This window comes from Melampsora larici-populina (genome assembly GCF_000204055.1).
Source record: "Melampsora larici-populina 98AG31 unplaced genomic scaffold MELLAscaffold_11, whole genome shotgun sequence".
Taxonomy (NCBI): Eukaryota; Fungi; Basidiomycota; class Pucciniomycetes; order Pucciniales; family Melampsoraceae; genus Melampsora; species Melampsora laricis-populina.
This window is the reverse complement of record NW_006768775.1, coordinates 1,185,647-1,206,721: the sequence shown is the minus strand read 5'-3', so window position 1 is coordinate 1,206,721 and position 21,075 is coordinate 1,185,647. Positions and strand designations below refer to the sequence as shown.

The 21,075-nt window shown below is 42.7% G+C and overlaps 3 protein-coding genes across 3 annotated transcripts; 2 read left to right on the top strand and 1 right to left on the bottom strand.

Annotated features, from left to right (window-relative positions):
• Positions 1 to 12,664: 12,664 nt before the first annotated feature.
• Positions 12,665 to 13,441, bottom strand: MELLADRAFT_104933 (uncharacterized protein; the record flags this gene model as incomplete). Its single annotated transcript, XM_007408044.1, has 3 exons — positions 12,665 to 12,803; positions 12,855 to 12,976; positions 13,379 to 13,441. The coding sequence occupies 3 exons, from the start codon at positions 13,439 to 13,441 to the stop codon at positions 12,665 to 12,667; spliced, it is 324 nt and encodes a 107-aa protein (XP_007408106.1).
• A 386-nt stretch (positions 13,442 to 13,827) lies between these two features.
• Positions 13,828 to 17,207, top strand: MELLADRAFT_61811 (uncharacterized protein; the record flags this gene model as incomplete). The annotated part of the gene is made up of 14 exons (XM_007408161.1): positions 13,828 to 14,141; positions 14,201 to 14,342; positions 14,426 to 14,657; positions 14,740 to 14,842; positions 14,942 to 14,980; positions 15,060 to 15,204; positions 15,262 to 15,310; positions 15,374 to 15,593; positions 15,658 to 15,768; positions 15,882 to 16,003; positions 16,086 to 16,758; positions 16,881 to 16,942; positions 17,058 to 17,132; positions 17,164 to 17,207. The coding sequence occupies 14 exons, from the start codon at positions 13,828 to 13,830 to the stop codon at positions 17,205 to 17,207; spliced, it is 2,331 nt and encodes a 776-aa protein (XP_007408223.1).
• Positions 17,208 to 18,688: 1,481 nt separating this feature from the next.
• Positions 18,689 to 20,236, top strand: MELLADRAFT_55582 (uncharacterized protein; the record flags this gene model as incomplete). The annotated part of the gene is made up of 4 exons (XM_007408162.1): positions 18,689 to 19,323; positions 19,390 to 19,510; positions 19,587 to 19,746; positions 19,809 to 20,236. 4 exons carry the CDS (start codon positions 18,882 to 18,884, stop codon positions 19,821 to 19,823), a joined length of 738 nt encoding a protein of 245 aa, XP_007408224.1.
• Between the last annotated feature and the right edge of the window lie 839 nt (positions 20,237 to 21,075).

The following is a 21,075-nucleotide window of genomic DNA, read 5'->3' as shown; positions in this document are numbered from 1 at the left end:
CAGATTCACATCTTCACATCTAGTACTTGATCATCATGATCATCTTATTTTAAATTTAACTCGATTTCAGAAGATCTTTCAGTTTATCATTCCAGTCTAGATGTTCCTGGACTGACTAAATCCTTTTGGCTGTAAGCTGATCCTCCAGCAAAACACTGGAATTCACCTGATTAAACTTTTAAAAATATTCAATCATCAAGATAGAATGGTTCACCAGTAGACTTGAAGCTCAACCTTTCCAAAAATATATGATCACTAGCAAATTGAAGCTCACACTTTCACCATCAAATCTTATCACTCACACAACAGTCTTCTCCCAAAACCCATACAACTTGGTGGGAATCTGTGCCACCTATCTTTCAATCAATTGCACTTGACATAAGTTTTTGTGGTGTAGCAGACCTGTTACTTTGATAATCTGGTAACAAAGAAGTAAGTTCAATAAAGGGGATTTCAAGTCAGAAAATATTTGTGAAACTTTTTAAAAAACAGAAAAAGGTTTTATAAATTTTACAGTGTGTGTGTTTTTTTCCTCCAAATGTATGGTCAATAGCATTTGGAATACCTAAAAAGGTGTCCTGATTTTTTTAAATTTACAGTATGTTTTGCAACATCAGATAACTTGTTGGACTGTAAAATACTGTTAAATTTCTTGACTTGAAACTCCCTATTGATATTTCTTTAGCCTTGGCTTTCAGCTAGAGATTTGCTTGAGTTTTAACAAAGTCGTCAAGATCATCAGTTTGATCAGAGGTGATGATCAAATAGCGTAAGATCAAGCATTACAAGTGCACAGAAGTCATGGCCGCGCCTGCATGATGTGACCTTTCCTTGGAGGTTTGGAATACATACCTCTTGAGTCTCCAAGGCTATCTAAAGGCATTTGTAATGGCTATTCCACTGTGTTTCACAAGGTTATTTAAGCATGCAACCCTTGAAGACCATAGAAGTGAAACATGCCTTGAGAGCACTGTGACAGAAAGCACTACCAGCAATTTGACCTGAGATTCTATCAACTTGTATGAAAAAACAAAGGGTTAGTAATCATAGTCATAATCAAAAGGAGAAATAAGAGAAAAAGATGAGAATGAGTACTCTGACTCAGCTTGGTAAGGGCCAATTGCAACCACATACTTCTGTATGTCCTTATTTTGTTCTCCGCTGTCCTCATCTTTGAGGCTGTGATCAATACTGTCACCTTGTCAATGACACCATCAGTCTGGTCAGGAAGACCAACCTCAACTTCTTTGTACTCTGGATCATCAACTTGGATCTTCCCATTGTAAGGGTGTATGTGTGTGCACTGTGTGTGAAAGGTGTGATGTGGGTTATGGAAGGGTGTGACAGGTAGTCTTATCATACAGCCATTTCAAGAAAGGTTGATCACTTTTTTTAAAGAAAGTTGTTGCTGCAGCAAACAAAACCAGACAAAAGTCTTGTGTATACACTACGGGGCGGCTGGCAGGTGAGCATCAGGTGAAATTGGCCTCTGCCAAGAAATCCCGGGCTCTCCACCTGAGGCCACACTGATTGAGCTACAGGTGAAACTCAAGGTGGCCAACACCTGACATGATCATGTATCCACAATGTGATGGCTCACTCAAAAACTGCATGATCTATCTCACCTTATGACGAGGTGAAATAACTCAACCTTTTGTCTACCTGCTAATGATGGGTGATAGGTTATTTTGCTCGATTGCCAAACTACTCAAATTGGGCTTGGTTCTTTATTTTTACGCACAAATTACACATAAAATAGATCATCTACTCTTTGCATTTCTAAACAACATGTACTATGATACAATAACATGAGAAATAACGGTGAAAAAGAAAAATCTTGGATAAAAGGAATCAAATTGAAAACAGTCCAGACTTGAATGAGCTGCACATCTTTGTGTCAAGAGGAAAGATGATGATGCCAGTGAGTATGAGTTGACAGAGACCTGAAGTGCACAAAATGCATCACTTACTCAATAGACAGGTGATTGAGCCAGTGATCAAAGAAGGGAAGAACAGTCTATGAACAAAGGAAAGATAGATCAAAAGTTAAAGCAGTGAAGTCAGTGACAGGTGATTGAGAAGTACAAGAGAGAGGAAGATGAAACACATACCGATTGAGCAAACAAGATCTGTAAAGCTGTGATGAAAGATGATCAAGTATGGAAATCCTTGAACAAATAAGATGAAAAAGAGAATGAACTTAGAACAATCAAACTAGGGGTCTTCAAGAAGAGAGAAGGAGAGTGACCTACAATGATGAAAGGGATGCAATGGTGACAAAGAAGAATAGACAATAGTAAGATGAAAATAAACAATTGATCAACAACAATGATAAGAAAAGATAGATGTGAAAGAAAGAGGAACTTACCACAATGCTCTCCAGTTTAATATCACAATCTGATACATACATTGATGTGGTAGTGGATGATGCAGTCGATAAACCTTGCTATTGATGACATGAGAACAAGACTTACTGGTGAACGATTGAAGTGATGACTCAGAGTGGGTGGTGTGCGGAGCAATACAGAAAAGGGACAGTTCTCAATTCTGAACAAGTCTAGTTAAGCCAGTGACGTAATTATTCAAAATAAAAATAAAAAATAAAATAAAATAAAATAAAATCAAAATAAAATCAAAAAATCAAAAAATTGTACAAGTACAAATAATTGCTATCAATGATTTGGGACATCCAAGCTTATGTGTGCTGAGCACCCTGGATTCCAGGTTGTTCTCAGACAAATCCACTCACCTGCTGATCGGCTAGTAAACCATGTTGGCGGAACATGAATCTTTTTGGGTACGTGGCAGCCAGGTGACGGCCTGGGTGAGGGCCACGTGACCTCACCCACACTCCTGTCACCTAGAAATGCCCTTTTTTTCCCAAGACCTCCACCTGAGGCCACACTGATTTGATTTCAGGTGGGCTCAGTTTAAAGTCACCCCGTGGTGTAGGTTTTATTTTTTCTGTATTCTCCAGATTAGCAGAGAGACAAAACCCAGGTTTTGGACTGTGACAAGATTTCCAAAAAAAAAAACTTTGTTGAAATGGCTGTAATTCATCCCCCCTTTCTGTCTTATCTATCTTTGTGGATTCTTTCTGGTTTACTTTTGTGTCTACTATTACCTTTTCTTCATGATCTTTCAGTGGTGTTGCTTTTCTGGGTGATGATTTTCTGAACTAGAAATTGAACAAGGGGATTTGAATAATCTCAGCTTGTCTAGAGCTTGAGCCATCAAGAATTTGGACACTTAGTGAAGGGAGATATCACACCCTTGACATGATTTTATTCCCCCTTATCAATTCATCAGTCAAGAGTTGTTGATCATTGTTTAATCCAAATTTCAATCAATTTTGCACAGTTACCTTGCCTATGTATCTGCATAGTGTTTCATGTTTTCATCAATTGATTTAGTCTTGGAGTGGTGTTAGCCTCCAATCTGTCACCTGCAAGTGCAACTGATGTCCAGCCAGTCTTGTCATCCTTGCAGTGTCATCCCTGAGCCCTGATTACACAACCATGGGCTAACAGACACATGTAATATTATAATATTGTACAAATCCATAAGAGCATCCACTATCGTTACAGTAAAATTTCAGTAAATTTTACAGTACAGATTTCACAGTACAGTAAATTTAGGTACAGAAAGGTGGAAATCCACTATCGTTTCAGTAATATCGTTCTGTACGGTACGTACCGTACAGAAATGACCCTGCCCCACAATCATAGAGAATTGTACGTTCAGTAAATAATCTGCAAGCTATTGACCTTGGCTCAGAAACATGGATAGTCTCAAAGTATCTAGATTTACGAGATGCTGAGATCCATCATGGTCTGATGAATGACCTCAAGGATCCATCATTGTCTGATGGACGATTGTACAACAACAAGGACAATCAAAAAAAGCAAAAAAATAGCACAAGATGTTCATTTGATGAAGTCACTTTGATTTGATCAAGTCTATTATTGAGAAGATTGGTTGAAATGGTTGATTGACAAGAAGGCAAGAAATTTGATCGATGAGAAGATGAAAAATTTGATCGATGAGAAGATGAAAGAGTTGATCGATGAGAGGGTGATAGAGATTGAAGGATAGTAGAGGGTGATTTTGGGAAGGTGGTGATGAATCCCTATGTAGAATCGGTAGATTTGGTGGATACCGATTCGGTACAGATTCTGTAGAGGTGCAGTAGATTTACTGGACCTCTACAGATTTTTGACCGAATCTGTAGCTACCGATCTGTACTTTGTACACGATTGGGGATTTTTGGCCTTGGTACGGTAAATTTCAGTCAAATTTACAGTACCGAGGCTGTTTACAGCAACGATAGTGGATGCTCTAAGTACATCTCAAGGCTCAGTGTCAAGAGCCACATAAACACATGTACATAATGTATCAAATACATAACAAACCTAATCCAAGCGTCAACCACAAGTGGGACAATAATCACACGCCAACCACAAGTTAACACTTGACCCATGAATATATAAACCCCCCTTCTTCCCTTGATTCATCCCCCAGCTTTGAACGCATCACAACATCAGAATCACATTATACTTGAAAACCTATTAAGAGGATCCTTGAGTACGTGATTGGTTGTGTAGTCTAAAGACCAAACTTGAGCATCACATATTCCATTGCTGAGCACCCCAATATTGATTTCAACAAGCACTGGGCAATCATAGTCTCTATAAATAAACCACAAAGCTTCCTCCCTTACCGCCTGTCCCTTACACGGAGTCTAAAGTAGCCTTGAAGAACTTTGGTTGACCAAAGTGTAAAGCCTGCCCCTCACAGTCTCACAAGGTTAGAGTGTACTAGCTCTTTGCTGCCCTTATCATTTTGTCTCTTCCTCAAATCCTCTTCTTAGAAGTCGACTAGCTGTGGTCTTCACTTGGGTGTACCACACAAAGACCACACTTTCTCTTCCCTACTCCATAATCAGTGTGGAGTACACCCAACAGACGTGCACTTACTCCTCACATGCAGCAACCCTGCAACAGACTTGCTAGAATTATCAATTTCCCTTTTTCTCATAAATTTTTAAAACAAAAATCATTATGAAAAAATTATTGTCTCTACTCATCCATTTCCATTATCGAAAAAATAGTCTATATTCTATATTTTTCAATACAAAAAATCATCTACCACCCGCCCACCCTGACAAAGGTAGGGGGGATAATTCACAATGATATCATAAAAAGTCTAAGGGCCCGTTTGGCTGGTTTAGCCAAAAAGTGTTACACAAAAACACTTTTTCAATCTGCCCCTTTTTCATGAGGCGGAATGAAAGACTTGAAATTTGGTTTTTTGATTACCAAACACTCAACCACAGATGTGAGGGTTGGGTGCTCAGATGAGGACTCAAGACTCACTAAAATGGCTAAGGATTGGTTTTTTCATTTTTAATAATTATGTTATATTTCAAATATAAGATATTTACAATAAAAATCAAAGGAAAGAGGGGAAAAAGTGAAAAGAGGACTGGTCTGTTTGGATGAATCCAGACAGACTGCAGTTTATAAATGACTCCTTAAAAGGAGGTTTTTAGTTATGAATATAAATAATAAATAATGAAAACTGGATCCAAGGTTTTCCTTTAATCTTCTTATTTGACAGATTAAAGAGTGAGGTCTAGATCACTACACTGGTTGTTCTTGTGGTCACCAACCTCTGGTTGTTCTTATGGTCACCAACCTAAGTACTTGTATATAGGCCACTACCCTTTGAGTTGTTGAAGGTCACTAACCTAGTAAAGAATCTACTTGGGGGAAGTAGAGGATCCAGAGATTAGGTTAAGGGTATATTACTTACTTTTAGTCAGGAAACTGTCTAAAGTAATGAATTAAATTACTAGTCCTAATTTATAAGACTCTTGATTATGACCTTCTATATTACTTTAAAGGTGTTCTTCAAAAGTGATGTGTAATAAAAGCTTGGGGGAGAATCTCTGAAGGTTGAGAGAGGAGGAGTTTATATACTCTCCTCTCCAAACCTAACTGTAGTGATATTTTTTGTATCACTACAGTCGTTTAGGGTTTAATTATTACTATTAGTTATGATTATTATTAATACTACATAATTACATATACATGTTATGTAATTTATGTAGTATAAGTATTTTAACTCTTGACACTGAGTTATGAGGTGTAATTAGTGTTTTATTACATATTACATATGATTTTAAATGAATATGTATATGTAATTAATGTTGGTATATGTTCTATTAAGAGTTACATGTGTTTTGTAAGCTGTATGTACATGTAATTAGGTTTATAAGTGGAATTTGTATATTATAAGTTAGTTTTGGGTACATGTATATGTATCCGGGGCTGACAACAGAGCTCATAAAAAAGTTGAAATAGAGGGGCAAATAAGAGCAAAAACTCTTTGTGGTCTCAAAAGCAGCAAAATTGATGACTTTTTGATCAAAAACAGGTTTTGATTTTGATCAAATAAAGTTGCCAAACACCAGTGTTTTTGATGAGGATCAAACATGGTTTTTGTCTTTGGTGGTGTTTTTGACCAAAAACTGTTTTTGGGTTTCAGCCAAACAGGCCCTATGTAATATGTCAGACATAAGTAGCCACCGGCTGAATTTCTGCTTTTTTCTCTGAAGTTTGACCGCTTATTGTTATGCCTGTTCTCTTTTCTATGCTTTATTCTTATGCTAATAAAGCAGCCTCTGTGGCCGTTGAGCGCAAACCCAGATACCTAGTATCTAGAGCCAAAGACCCATTTTAGTTAAGGAATGGGTGAGATGAACCACCATAACACGGTTGGTTCTGACATCTGTGAAAGCCTGCGGTGAGACATAACAAACAGATCTGTGGAAACTCAGCACCAGTATCAGACTGAGATACCAGGCCACCAGTTGAGATTTTTCCTCAGTAGATCTGACTCTCAGTTCCTGTCACCCAGCCACAAGATTTCTTGCAATCACAATTGTTATCCAATTTTTTGTGCACCGCCCACCCACCATCCCTGGTGGACACGGTCCAAAGCCATCTTTGGTGTCAGAAAACCAAGACCTCTGGGCTGGGCCATTCATCCCCTGTTCCTGCCCTCTTGACTATGATAAGAAGGGGATCTTGGTGGGTTTTTCAATATCCACACACTCTACCAGATGGACCGCCTTGTGGAGGGGCTCAGGACATCTAGATTGATCCCAAAAACTCCCACAGCAAGTCAGGGAATGTAGTGTGAGCTATGATCTCAAAGACCTTCCCAGTAAATGTCTTCAGATTGTGACTGTTTAGGGTATCTGGTGCTCTTGGTTGTTGGGATGGGGATATTGAGGCGTGCCGGGGGGGGGGGGGGGTTTTAAGGAGCCACATTGCTTTTGTGGCCATGTCAGGCATATACCTAGGGCGCACCCTCCCCATGTCTAGCTCAGTCTTTTTTTTTGTTTTTTTTAAAGTGCATAAGCGCATATTTGCATGAAACACTATCTAAACTGTTACAATATGATAGGATATTACAACCTTGGGAAATATGGCCATTTATCAAGACAAAGAAATTGATGACTAGAATTTTGAAGAGGTTGCTCCAGTTTTGAAAAAAATCTTTGTTTTTCTAACTTTTTGGGAAGATTTGACTTCATTTGGAATCACCTTTGTGCATTTAGCACACCCACAGGAAAGCGGTGACCCTCTGTAAACGTCTTTGTGCAAGCACACCCGTCAGGAATTCAACGTAAGTACAGAGTCATATAGTCTTGAACTTCTTGGGGGACTCCACAGAGCTGAGCAGGCATTTGATCCTCCTCTCTAACCCCCTATCTTAGCGTCAACCGGAGTCACGGGGGAGAAAGAGAGTGCTTTATGGGCGTGAGGAACAGTGATGAGATCCGTACTGAGATTCTGGAATTTGACCACACAAGTTGGTGTTGAGCTATGCATGTGTACTGTCTGCCTCAAATGTTGTTATATTTGAACCCTTGTTTGGGATTGGACAAGTCAACACGAATTAGATTGATACTGTTCCGGATGTATAACATTCCGACCCTTTTGGGTTTCAAACAGATTGTGGTTGGTGTGATTTTTCTTTTTTTTTGAGACAGCTTTCATTTCTTAGTATTGTTTTTCCTTGTCTTGCGGCTGTTTTCTTTGGTTTGATCCTGTAGATAAGAATGAAAATGTGGGAATCTTTTAGTTTTTAAAATGAAATTTGCAATGTAAGGAAAAGCTTTGGGCGTATCCAGCAGTCTTTTTGAGTTGTTCCAATCAACTTTTATCTCGTTTTCTTCCAGTTCTGATCTCATTTGTTTTCTGAGTTTTGAGTAACGTCTACAGAACAGAATAAAATGGTGAGTATTCTCTGTTATTCCACACTTTTCACATAGGGGGGAGTTTGACAGGTTCCTTTTGAATAAGTGGCTGTTCAATGGGCTGAAACCAGCTCTGAGTTGAAAGATGGCGGCTGTGCTTCCCTTCTCTAATCCTGCAAGGCCTTTTGCAATCTTCTTGGGTTTTGTGTTGAATGCGTTCTTACCCGGTTTAAATGGGAAATTTCTGATATTGAACGTTTCTTTAGTGCGGCGTTTTAAGCTACCTAAACTAGTGGGGAGATCAATCAGTGTGGTTAGTGTTCTAGCTGCTTCTCCAGCTACTTGGTCAGCTAATTCGTTTAGTTCCACTCCTTTGTGGCCAGGGGTCCAGTAAAACCGGATTTTGTTTCCTATTGGTAGTTGTTTCAAGGTTGAGCGTATTTTGATTTGGAGGTGTTGTCCCGATGCTTGTTTGGGGATCTCGTGGATGAGACTTAGGGCGGCTCGATTGTCGCAAAAAAATGCTACTCCAGAGGGTGTTGGTTGTTGTTGGTTAGTTAGATCTTTTGCCAGTTCTGCCCCAGTAGTAGACCTAGGAGTTCTGTCTCATAGTTTGAGAAATTTTCTTAACTGATTGGGCTTGGCTGAATACTTTGGAGACTGCTGCTGCGCCTCCCCCTTCTGAGGTCACTGATCCATCTGTGAATATCACCAGCGCATTCTTGTTTTTCTCCTCGTCTTTGACTTGTCTTGGAATCACTTTTGCTGCATCTTCTTTGTTCAATTCAAAATTTGTTAATGTACCTATATTATCAACCCACGGGGCGATGGGATGAGCATAAATGGTTTTAATCTTTTCCACTGCCAGTTTTTTAAAATCATTCAGTTTCATGACATCTTGGATAGGGCCCGGGTGAGCTTTGGGAGTGTGGGATAATTTGTGGTTTATGAAGATTTTGGTTGGATGTGAAGTTGATGCTGAAGTTTTGTGATTTTGATGCTGAGAGTTGCTTCAGGAGAAAGTTGTGGTGCCTTTGGTAAGCTATCCATGAGAACTGTAACACATAGGTGTCGTGATTGATCATTTCTGTTGATGTGCCTTTGAAAGCACCAATTGTTATTCTGTTTGCACTGTTCTGTATTGTTTGCAAAATTTTGTTAGCTTTTTTGTGGGTCTTTTGGGTTAGCCAGACTATACTGCCATAAAGGATTCTTGGGATGAGTGCCACCATTATTAGCTTTTTGATTTCTTTGGTTGCTAGTCCTGAGCAACATTTGTTTAGTCTTTGTAGTTGTTGTAGCGTGAAATCAGCTTTTTTCTTTACATGGTGGAGGTGACTGTTGTATGATAGTTTTGGGTCTAGCCAGAGGCCTAGCCATTTGACTTCACTCTTTGGGTTAAGCCATATGTTGCCGAATTGGAAAGGGAGGGGTTCCTGTTTTCGTCTGTTTGAGAAATGGATGAGCTGGGCCTTCTTTTTATCAAAGATGGCTCCATGCTTGTTAGCCCAATCAAGAGATCTGTCAGCTTGAGTTTTCAGTTTGGTAATGTTTCCTTTAAGCGACTGTGAAGATACTACATGAACAATATCATCAATGAATCCTATTGATAGTTGTGTGGATTTGGGGTTTGGTGTTTCTTTACCAAGTATCTCTGAGTTATAGATGATGTATAGAATGACCGAGAGAGGCAAGCCCTGTGGTAGGCCATTTTCGATGGTGAAAGCCTCAGATAAGCCGTCTTGTATACGCAGTTTGGTGGATCTCTTGGTTAGGAATCCCTTGATGATTTGAGTCATGTATGATGGACAGTTGTTCTGATGCAGGATGTGCAAGAAGTGTTCTCGATGCACTGATGGATAGGCCGATTTGACGTCTAGGAAGAGCGCTGAGACTACATTTTTGATTCTCCATTGGTTCTTGATCCACGAGATGAGGATTGTGAGGGTGTCTTCCGTACTATGTTGTTTTCTTCCGCCCATATAGTTTGGCGAGATAATTTGATCACTTTCAGCCCATTGGGTTAGCCAGTTTGTGACTAATTTTTTGAAGATTTTACCTAAGCAGCTGAGGAGGGCAATAGGTCTATAGGCGTTGGGATCTGAGTACGAATCTTTGCCTGCTTTCCGAATGATAATTGTGATTGCTGTCCTCCACACATTTGAGAAATGGATGAGTTCGAAGCACGAATTGAAGAGTCTACACATTTCTTGTTTGATTGCTGGTAATGCTAGTTTTATCAGTTCATTTGACACTTCATCTCCACCTTTAGCTTTTCTGTTTGGCGTGTTGGTGACGATCTTTTCCAGTTCGGTTGGTTTAAGCAGTGGGAAGGAGAGTGGAACTGTTTGTTGGCAATCCCATAAGCCTGTCAGTATGTCAGAGAGATCAGCCTCTATATGGGCAATTGAGGTACCTTTAAAGAGCAGTTTGGCTTGTCCGTCGATATCCGTGGCTACTGATCCATCTTGACAAAGAAGAGGAGCTACTTCACTGGAAGAGTTAGGTTTGATGTATTTGTAGGCTCTAAAGGTTGACAACCGCCACGTGACCTTCAAGTTACTTCAGTGCTTACACCAAGCTTTCCCATCAATGCACGTCACAATACGTTGGTGTCCCGGTCACAACGGCATACCAGGAAATGAAGAAGCAGATAAGATTGCTAATACACTAGCAAAAAGATCCTTACCGAGCACATTTAGTAACATACCAAACACAGCAGGATTCATAGCAGCCATAAAAGAATGGCAAACAGAACAAGCAAACTCATTCACCGAACCCAACATCAAGAGACTCGGACACAAGCCTCAACCCAAGAAACACATTGATGGACTTTCTACACTCCTCAAACATGAAATCGCCACTATCACTCAACTGCGCTCAGGACACGCTCCTCTCAACACCTATCTTAACCGCTTTAAGCAACCAATTGACCCAGTCTGTGGGTGTCAATGCGGGCTTGAAACTGTTGATCATTTTCTTTTTATCTGCCAGAACTACAAACAACAACGAAACACACTCAAACACGCCATCCACAAGCACAACACAAAGATGGACAAAAGAATCCTGTCCAACCCCAGCAGCTTTAAAGCCATTGCCAAATACTGCAACTCCATGTGGAGGTTTGCAAACAGATGGATCTGGGCCAAGGCCACAGACGAACCACGACCGCATGACAGACCACAACCACCTGAATGAATTCTAAGATTCCTTTCTTCCCCCTACTTCACCGCCCCCCTTCTTAAAACACAAAAATGCACATGTATACTAGATGAAACAGCCAACAGCTACCTTTCCCTGACACAGCCAGAGGGGTTTTACCGGTGCTGAACATATTACATAGTGCTTGATAGCCTGGCGGCTCCAAAAGCCCTTAAAGCAATGCAAAAAAAAAAGTTTTCCAATGGTTAGTCTTGGCCAGGATGATTTGGGCTTTGAGGAATTTTTGCCATTCTGCATAGCATTTGTGTGCTTCCGGGAGATTGGACTGGATCATCCACTGTCGAGCTTGGTTTCGATAGCTCAGTCTGGCGCGCCCCGAAGCGCGCTTTTTGCGCGACACCCACTACACGATCGCCCGGGCTTGTAAACCGGGCCCCGGCTCACAAAATAACAAACCCGATATGACCTCCTTCCTTCCTTGTTTTTCAAGTGCTTTTGATTTCGGCGCCGGGCCATCCGCTCATCCATCCATGTCTGTCATATTCAAAAAGCTTGTCCAAGTTTTCCCGCGAGAGTCTAGCAATTTGGCTTAGATGTCTCGGCAAGCTTTGTGAAACCGATAGTATTGACAATGACCAAATCAAAATGCCAAAGGAACACTTCTACCAGGTCTTCCCCGTGTTGCATTTCAGGAAGTTAGCACTCCACATAGTTGTCAAAGCCCAAGGTCGAAAAAAAACAACCTGGCAGATGTGTTCTCCAGTCATGTCAGTTTTGTTTAAGGGGTCTATCCCCATCTTGAAATAAGCTGGTGTGTTTCGATAAGTATCAAACTATGTGATAACTTGTCCCTTGTCATATTCCCGAAATATGTATGTTGTATCAACTTTCAAGTTCATTCTGTATCTGATATCATACTCAATATCGGACTGGAGATTGGAAAGCTTCGTTTCGCATCACGATCCATCAATGGGACTCAATTTTAAGATTTGGGTTTTTCCAAGACAGCTGAGCCGAAAGGAAAAATTTACCTGGTGTGATTCGAAATGCAGCAATACATACACTAGCCACCGTGACCTGCCAACTTGCAACGCGCGGCAATCTATTCATTAATTGAAAGGTTTTTGATATTGTCTCTCACGTTATAGCCATTGAAATTACCGCTATGCGCCACCTCGCATTGCAAGAGAGGAGCTCCAGTCCAGCACGAGCGCAGAGTGAACCGCGAGTCAATCACAGCCTCACATGAACAGAACCTGCATCCATTATTGAGTCATCGATCGCAAGGTCTATTCTGGTCGACGGAAAGTCTTCAAGCTGTCGCAGGACGAAGATCGGTTCGTAGCGCTGAGTACTATTCCAAAGTTTGTCTCTATGATTCTTGATAACAAATCAAGGTCACTTCGGGTTGACTGAGACGTACAAGTCCACCAATCCTTTCGAAGCTTCCTTTACTCTGGCAACTGTCTCCCCGGACGCATGCTTCGCGGATTGAGAGGTGTCCAACAAGATAGGTGAGCACATGATCACCTTCTTGTCTCCCCTCTAGATCATTTCAGGCAATGCCTGTTGTCCAAAGCTGATCACTGACAAGTCGCACTTTTTGTGCCGCTCCATCCGTCTCACTCTCCGCTCGTCTTGCACGGGGAAATCAGATCGCTTGTACTGCACCAGACTGCACCCAATCTGTCTCACTTCTAGTTCACTTTAGTCCACTTATCAGCATTTTGAGGGTAATCCCGAAGTAGGTTGGCTGGCTTCGATCGGCCGGCCCATGAAAAAACCCCGCACGTTAGATACTTATCCACACTATCGTTTTATGCCTGTGTGAACATAGTTACGCACTGCGACGCGCCAAAGGCACGGGGTAAACCGAGATATTGCAGGCGAAATAACTATATCCTACCACTCAACATCTTGTAAAGGTGCGTTTCATCCTTTTCATACCATTTTAGCTACACTACCGCCATACACAGGTGCTCGTCTGCCTCGAAGCCCTATTCGAGCCATGCCGATTTAGATATGACTACACGGCGTCCGATCGTCATATAGCTGTTTCCTACTTCTACCTCTATGGCGCAAAAGCCTGCAATCTGACGACGATCGGATGGGCTTCAATTCAACGATGTAAAACTACTGTATCCACCTAAACCATGTTGACTGACATGAGGTCACATTGCACTTGACAAAACATCCAGGCAGAGCTTCCCAGAAAATCACGAAACATAAACATTCGCATCACTTTGGTACCTGGGCTGTTTGTCATTCAACGTGAGTCAATGATACATCATGGCGTGCTCTTGAACAGAGGTGACTGCCTGATCTCCGAGATTAGCTTTGCTTGAATACTGTCTGATAATTATCTATAACCATTCTGTTTTTAGCACATCTCCACGATGTCAGAACACTCGAGCTATAAATCTGGCACTCCTTATTCTTCTGGTCGGTCATGCTCAGATCAGCACACTCACTGCGGATCATCCGAGTCGCAATCAGACTACCAAAGACCATATTTCTTGTCTTTTGACCTCTCGACGGAAAAACTGCGAGTCCAAATCATCGATGACCTCCTTGATGTGATTCTGGCCGATGAGGTTCATTTTGATGTCGATCTTCCGGAATACGGGCGAGTACCTAGCTCTGTTGCAGTTTTGGTGTACCAAGACGTACCGAGTTCCTACCCCGTGTCTGCCAATATACTAATGATACCGTGATTTGGGTCCGATAATTTTGACTCCTCAATAACTCGATGGTCTTGCTAAATATCAGAACTCAGCATGGATGCCACACCGAAGGAGAGGTATCCACTTCACCGACTCACATGCATGTGAAAGCTGTTGACATCATACTGGAGCGGGTTGCATCCAGAATTGACCTCAAGCGGGTCAAATGTATCAGTGGTTCTGCTCAGGTATGACCTAAATATCTCATCTACCGGTGTCCGCTGGTCGATCAAAGCTGATAGCTGCTCTTTGATGACATCGTTTTGAACAGCACCATGCATCCGTCTGGTGGTCAAAGGCAGCTAGCACACTCCTTTCTCGCCTCACGCCCCAGAAACGACTTCATGAGCAGCTTCCACCTGAGCAGACTTGGACCATGCCAAATGCCCCGAATTTTTACGACATGTCAACGGTCACACAGGCGCAGTCCCTTGAGTGGATGGTAGGCGGTCCACACGAGATGGCGCGCAGAACTGGGGGTCGTGCTTTTTGCCGCTTCACTGGTAAGCTTCCTGAGGCCTAGATAGAAACCTTGACAATGGGTGTAACATGTCAATTGACTCCGTCTTCATTATCATTCACCAGGTGTTCAAATTATGAAACTCCAACAGACTCGTAGAAACATCTTGGAAGCCACCGAACGAATCTCATTAGCCTCATCATTTTTGGCTACATTATTTTTGGGAAGGTGCAACGGAGATCTCGATATTGTACTTGCATTTGTCGCCTGTTACTGATTTCGTCACTTTTCCCGCGGCTCTTCATCTTCCTCTGTATCACTACCTAGCATGGCACCTTTGAATGAGGCCGATGCTGCTGGCACAAAGTATGTAATCTGTTACTTTGCCATCTTCTTTGCAGTTGACTTGTAATTTGTCCTGATCGCAAGTATCTATTTCTTGAAGTCTTTGGAACATCTCAGAACGTAGATGGGATCATCATCTGCTCAGTATCGTCATGGGTACTGATCCAAACCTACCCGAATCATATCAAGAAGCCAGCAAGCTGAAAAAAAAGCTAGGAGACCCGCAACTCGATGGATCAATACCCGTATGAAACCTTATCTACTTTTGAGCCTACCTGGAGTGTGACATCTTTCATCCGTAGATCGGCCCAATATCGAGTTATTTTGTGCGCCGCTATGAATTTTCGCCTGGTGAGCTCAGCCATACCTATCATGGTCAATATTGTAGCTAAGAGAGACACGAGTTTTGCGCAGATTGTCAAGTCTGTTCTTTTGTTGGTCATCACCTGGCGACTTTCCTGAGCTATCGACTCGGTCCTCAAGATGCCTTAGTATGCTTGGGTGATTCTGACACGGACTCAGTGATTTTACCTGTTCCAGGGTACATACCTGATCCTGCGCGACAAATCTTACCTCATCCCGCGTCAACCAACTCGGGCACACCCAACGAGATATCCGGGTTGGCGGTTTTGGAGTAAGTTAAGATCTTGATTTGACAAGAATGTACATCATCACTGATACGTAATAAACGTAAACAGGTACAAAGACGCTGGCTTGGCTCGCTGCTTCGTTCGGGATGCATACTGCAATGCCTCCTGGCAAATTTTTGATACTCTAGTGACCTTGATTGCCGAAGGCGGACGCATAGGGTTTGTACCAATGGTCTCGTAGTTTCTGCTGAGTACAACCCCTCGCGCACCATGAGTCTTATCTAATCTTTTTGGTTTGCGCTTGCACATAGATTGGACGACAAACTCTACAGCTTTTTCTGGCCTCAGGGTGAGCTTGGAGCCTGGCAAGGAATTTCGCGATTTGAGAGTGGCCAGAGGACAGAAGAGTTTAGGGACCGGAGGGCGAACCCGCGTTCCTTGCTTGAATCCCAATGTGAGACCGAAACTTCCACCTTTCAACAGTGTGCAGTGGCTATAGTGAGGTGGCTAAGCAAAGTGCCTAATTGCCTCCCTAGTCATGAATATGCGTGTGCAGCTCGCGCGGATATATCAAGCCGCTAGACAATTGAAGAATCCAAACCGCAAGCCCTCTATGGTGTATAGCTCGCTTGGGTTCAATCCATATGACCATACAATTCTTCCGCGTCGTCTGATTGTCATGGGGAAGGCAGCAGACAGCCGAGTCATGGTTGATATGCTTTCGTCTATACTTGGTGCACCTGTTTATCAACCTACATCACTATCACCTTCAAGCTACTCGCCGTCTTTCAGTGGAACTGAAGGTGCCATCAGTCCCTCCGGCCTGGGAGCCGCGTACAAAGCGGCATGGACTCATGCGCGCCAGTTAGGCTCGACAGACTCGTATGGCACATTCCTCTCCGAAAGGCTACGACATCGCGCTGAGCGACTTCGAGGAGAGACGTTCGATGGACGTCGCCCATCTGTTTCAATCATCACTCCCTCTATTGCTAGCTTTGAGGCCCCTGAACCATCTCTTTGTGCCACCTCCCCTCTCTCGCCGCGTCGGATGAGCTTTTCGACTGTCAAGATTGCGCCAGGCCTCGGTATCACTCGTCCAGGGTCCCCAACAACTCCTAACAGTACTTCTATCCTCATCGTACCAATCCGTACTGACCCGGATGATGCTGAGGCCGGATTGATAAAAGTTTCCGAACCCGACGAAGATCTGTATGTTCTTGTTTTGAGAAATCTTTCCAGGCACCCAGTATGAGATATACCGCATGACCTGACCATACTTGTCTCCAAATCTGGGTGCTCAATATGTTTGGGAACAATTTCACGGCTGATAGATTCCAACAGTACGGTGGCTTGGTAGAGGAGTTTGTGAGGCTAGAAAACTTCGTCTCTAAAGGTATGCTTTAAACAACAAGCGAAGCCACGGCGGGGTTCGAACGGAAATTTTGTCAGAAAAACGGACACAGAAGCTTTTTGCCTTATGCCCATCGATTTTACATTACAACTGGTAGATGCGATCAAGACGCTGCCTTCACCCACCCCATTGGTACTGTCGTACCTGTGGAAATCTTCAATCGTTTATGTATGTATGTGTGGTAGAATCTCGCCTTAGGCTAGACCCGTCGATTATCGCAAAACTCAATATCGTTGAAACAGACTAGTTGAGAAGGACCACCCGGCTATACATCAGTTATATGATTCACTCAGACTTATCTCCTTTCACTTTCACCTTCTTTTTCTCTGTTATCAAATGTAAATACATATTGTGAGATGGCTATGGAGCCTGAGGAGTTGTGTCATTTGGTTTTCTTGTACGATAGCCTTTTTGTAGACAGCTTGAAATTTCGTTCTTCTTCAACCAAGCATTATTTCAATGAATTTAGAGGTGGATGTCGATAGGGCAAGTGGCAGGCTCTCAGGCTTTTATCCCAAAATCCCCACGTTGCGGATTTTTGTGAAGGATACGTTGAGCCAGATCCAAGAAATCCTGAAATATTTGAATATCATCAAACCAAGCGGATGTCGCTATGTATGCGAGCACTTGCCGTGATGCGCCGCGCATTCATTCATTTTGCAACTATGCTTCGCACCCCGTTTGTTTAAGTGTCAATGCTACACGCTATCATGTACCCAAACTTACCAAAGTCCCTCGCCAAACATGTCCCTCAGGCTCTATCGTATCGCAAACCTTTGAGGAATTCTAGCACATTGGAAATCCATATCGACACAGTCGTTCTTGGATCATGTGATTATCGCAAGCGCATCACGGGAGGATTTTTTATGGCCAGATATGAGTCCTGCCTAGACGAAAGCTTAACCCACAGTCCAAAACATCACGATCTCATCTTGGCGAGATAGGAAGTCGATTGTATTTCTTTATCGAGTTTGAGCTCTGGATCAGCCCGGATCTTTTGAAGGACAGTGCCATATTTCAGACTCATTTTGCAGGCAGTGGTTCAGGCTTTAGTAATGAATAGTCTGACAAAGTGGAACGAGACAAAGCCAGTTGCATTTCAGTTGTTGAGCTGAGCCATTGACATTCATCAAATAGCGGGTACATATAGCTTAGACAATTATCCAGTCTTTTGGCTACACTGTGTTCATCCAACATTCCACTCTCCTTTCTTCTATCAATTGCCATCGGCTTTGGAAAGCGGTCCGGCAACAAATATTCGTTAAACATCCTCTAGTGTCGCTTTTTTCAAGCCTCCTCTTCCAAGATTTGTAACTTTGAAAACCTATATTATCATCCCGTCGTTCTCTCCCTCAAACGTTGTGTGCAATTATCAAACATTTTACTTTGAAAATTTTATCTTCACCCCAGCTATCATCATCTATTCAACTTTGACCCCAACTCTTGCTCATCCAACTCGGACATCCCAGCGGCATTTATTCACCAATTCGCTTTATTATTCGCATCGCATCATCCTAAGCGCGTCGACTTGAACACGCTTATCGTCTGCCGCACCCCAGAAGTCTTGGCTCTTGCCTCTGTCCCTTAGGCACCCCACATTTCATTTCTCGCCGAGCGTTGACCTTTCTGTTCGCATCATCATCATCGTCATCTGACCGCTCTCCAGCGCTTATATACCTTCTTCAGGCATTTCGTAAGTCCCTTTCTCCCTCCCGCGTCGACTTCCTGTTGCCCCAATATCACAAACATTACCACCTTCAAACATTTTACCAGCTGTACCAACTGACTTGCCTTTCTATTTATCGTTTCATCATCACAGATTTGCGTCTCGAAGACTTTTTACCACTCTCTTTCTATCCACATTGTATCTTGATAATCTTTCTCCCCTACACACTTATCAAGATTATCCTCTATTTTCACCATGTTTCGAAACGTTGTCATCGTTTGTCTCGTCAGTCTCGCATTATTCACCTTCATGTTGGTCGAAACGCGGGCAACCATATCACTACCCCAAGTTTCGGAAATTTCGGATAGTCCAACGCCAATCGGTCAGCAGCCGGTCTCGACAGCTGTGGACACTTTGGTGTCCAACCAATCTTCAATTGAGCCGAAGGAGGAGAAGGACACTCTCCCAACCTCAGTAGAAGACGAGTCGGAAGAAGGCGAGGCGGAGTACTTGGAGCGCAACAATCGACATCAAGCTCGTCATCGACGCCATGGGTGCAGTCGTCGATCCAAGCACAACCGCTGTAAGAAACACAAAGCTTCTCACAAGAAGAAAGTTGTTACGGCCATTGCTGCAGCCGCACATCGCACAGTCAGCCTGGCTGCCACTGGCATTTTACGTTCTGGTGACGCCACTTGTTAGCTAATAATCCTTATCTATGACATCCCAAACAAGCACTCTAACCTCTTCTTCTTCATGTTAGACTACGGCACTGGACTGGGAGCATGTGGTATCACCAGCACCGATGAATCGATGATTGCAGCGGCATCCATGCATCTTTTCGATAACTTCCCCGGAGCGACTGCGAACCCGAATATGAATCCGTGAGTACCACATTACAAATGCCCTGCCATTGTGTGAACAAAATTTATTGACGTTGAACCACTCTCTCCCGAATAGAATCTGCGGGCGCAAAGTCAGGGCCACATACAAAGGAGCAACCGTGATCGTACAGATAGTAGATCGCTGTGTTGGATGCGCTATCTTCGACTTGGACTTTTCTCCTACTGCCTTTGGCCTGATAGGTCCCATGGACAAAGGTCGTTTACACGGAATGAATGTCAGTGACTTTCTCTTACATTTCCTGTAAAACATTTATTGATATCACATTGGATCCTACAGTGGCATTTCATGTAAATTTCATTCGATTTTTCCCCAACCCTCACAATGTCAAAAGTCGCCTGGCCGGCAATTCAATTTGTTAAAGTTCCTAGTCAGATCATTTGTAACCCAGAAGTGCTAGTTCACAGTTTTTTTGTAATTTCCTTTCGCTCGTTCAGAGCATAGAATGTCTTTCATTAGTCTCTTAGGTAGCTCTTCGCTTTTGTTTTTCTCAGTTCTATGTGTGACCATGTGATGTCCATATATCTTTTTGCTATTTTACCAGCCGCGCACGAAATTCAGCGTTAGACGTGCACTCTTTTTATTCGCACCAAAGTTAGTCAGTGTGATACATTCATTGTTGTACGAGCTCATTCATCATCTCAAAACTAGCTACTTGTAAAAAGCACTTTGCAAATCTATTTACCTCTCATTCGGAACCCCCTCATACGTTGCTTGCGTAGCATTCGAAATCGCGATTCATGGTAGTCTGTTCGTTGTACACTTCAGCAATTGAGGCGAGTGCTTCGCATTGTCCGCAAATGCCATGACACATCTATTTACTTTTTTGAAGCCTAGCAATAGCTGCTGAAGAGACAAGTATCCGAAAAATGACAATGACGTCAGATAACAATTACTCGGACGGTTTGAAACCGTCACTATCCGATCGGAGTCTGGGGGACGCGGCCGCCCGAGGCACGAGGAGCTTGAGTTCACGCTTGCTTGATCAGCAATTGTTGACCGTTCTTTTATGTCGCCGTGGAAATTCTCGGCCTGCACTATCTGCTCACTTTCTTTCGTGCCAGTCATTCAGAATGTCAATGAGATCGATCTCCAGCGTCAGTAATAATTTCAAGATGATGTTATGTACTGCTCCAAAGGCAAATGTCGATCAACTTGCCACGGGTTTAGTTGAACAAAAGCTTTGCGCATGCGTAAACGTCTTGGATTCGGTTTCTTCGGTGTAAGCTGTCAACAGCTTTAGTGATTCGTTGGGAAAACTGATCTGAGGTTTACTATGTACACGTCTGGCCTTGCTTACCTTGGATATATGTCGATGATTGGGCTTCCCAACAGATATTGATGGAATGGTGAGATTGAGCTTCAAGTGGTTTGGTGAAACAGTTGTGCTTGATAGCGCTGATGCTGATATATATGCAATTAGGTAAAGTGACCAAGGATGAGGAGGCGTTGATGTTGATCAAGACCACGGAGGAGAAATGTCAAGAACTGAGTAAGTGTTTCCCAAGTCACTGTTGAACTTGTCTGGTGTCGATTACGCGAACCA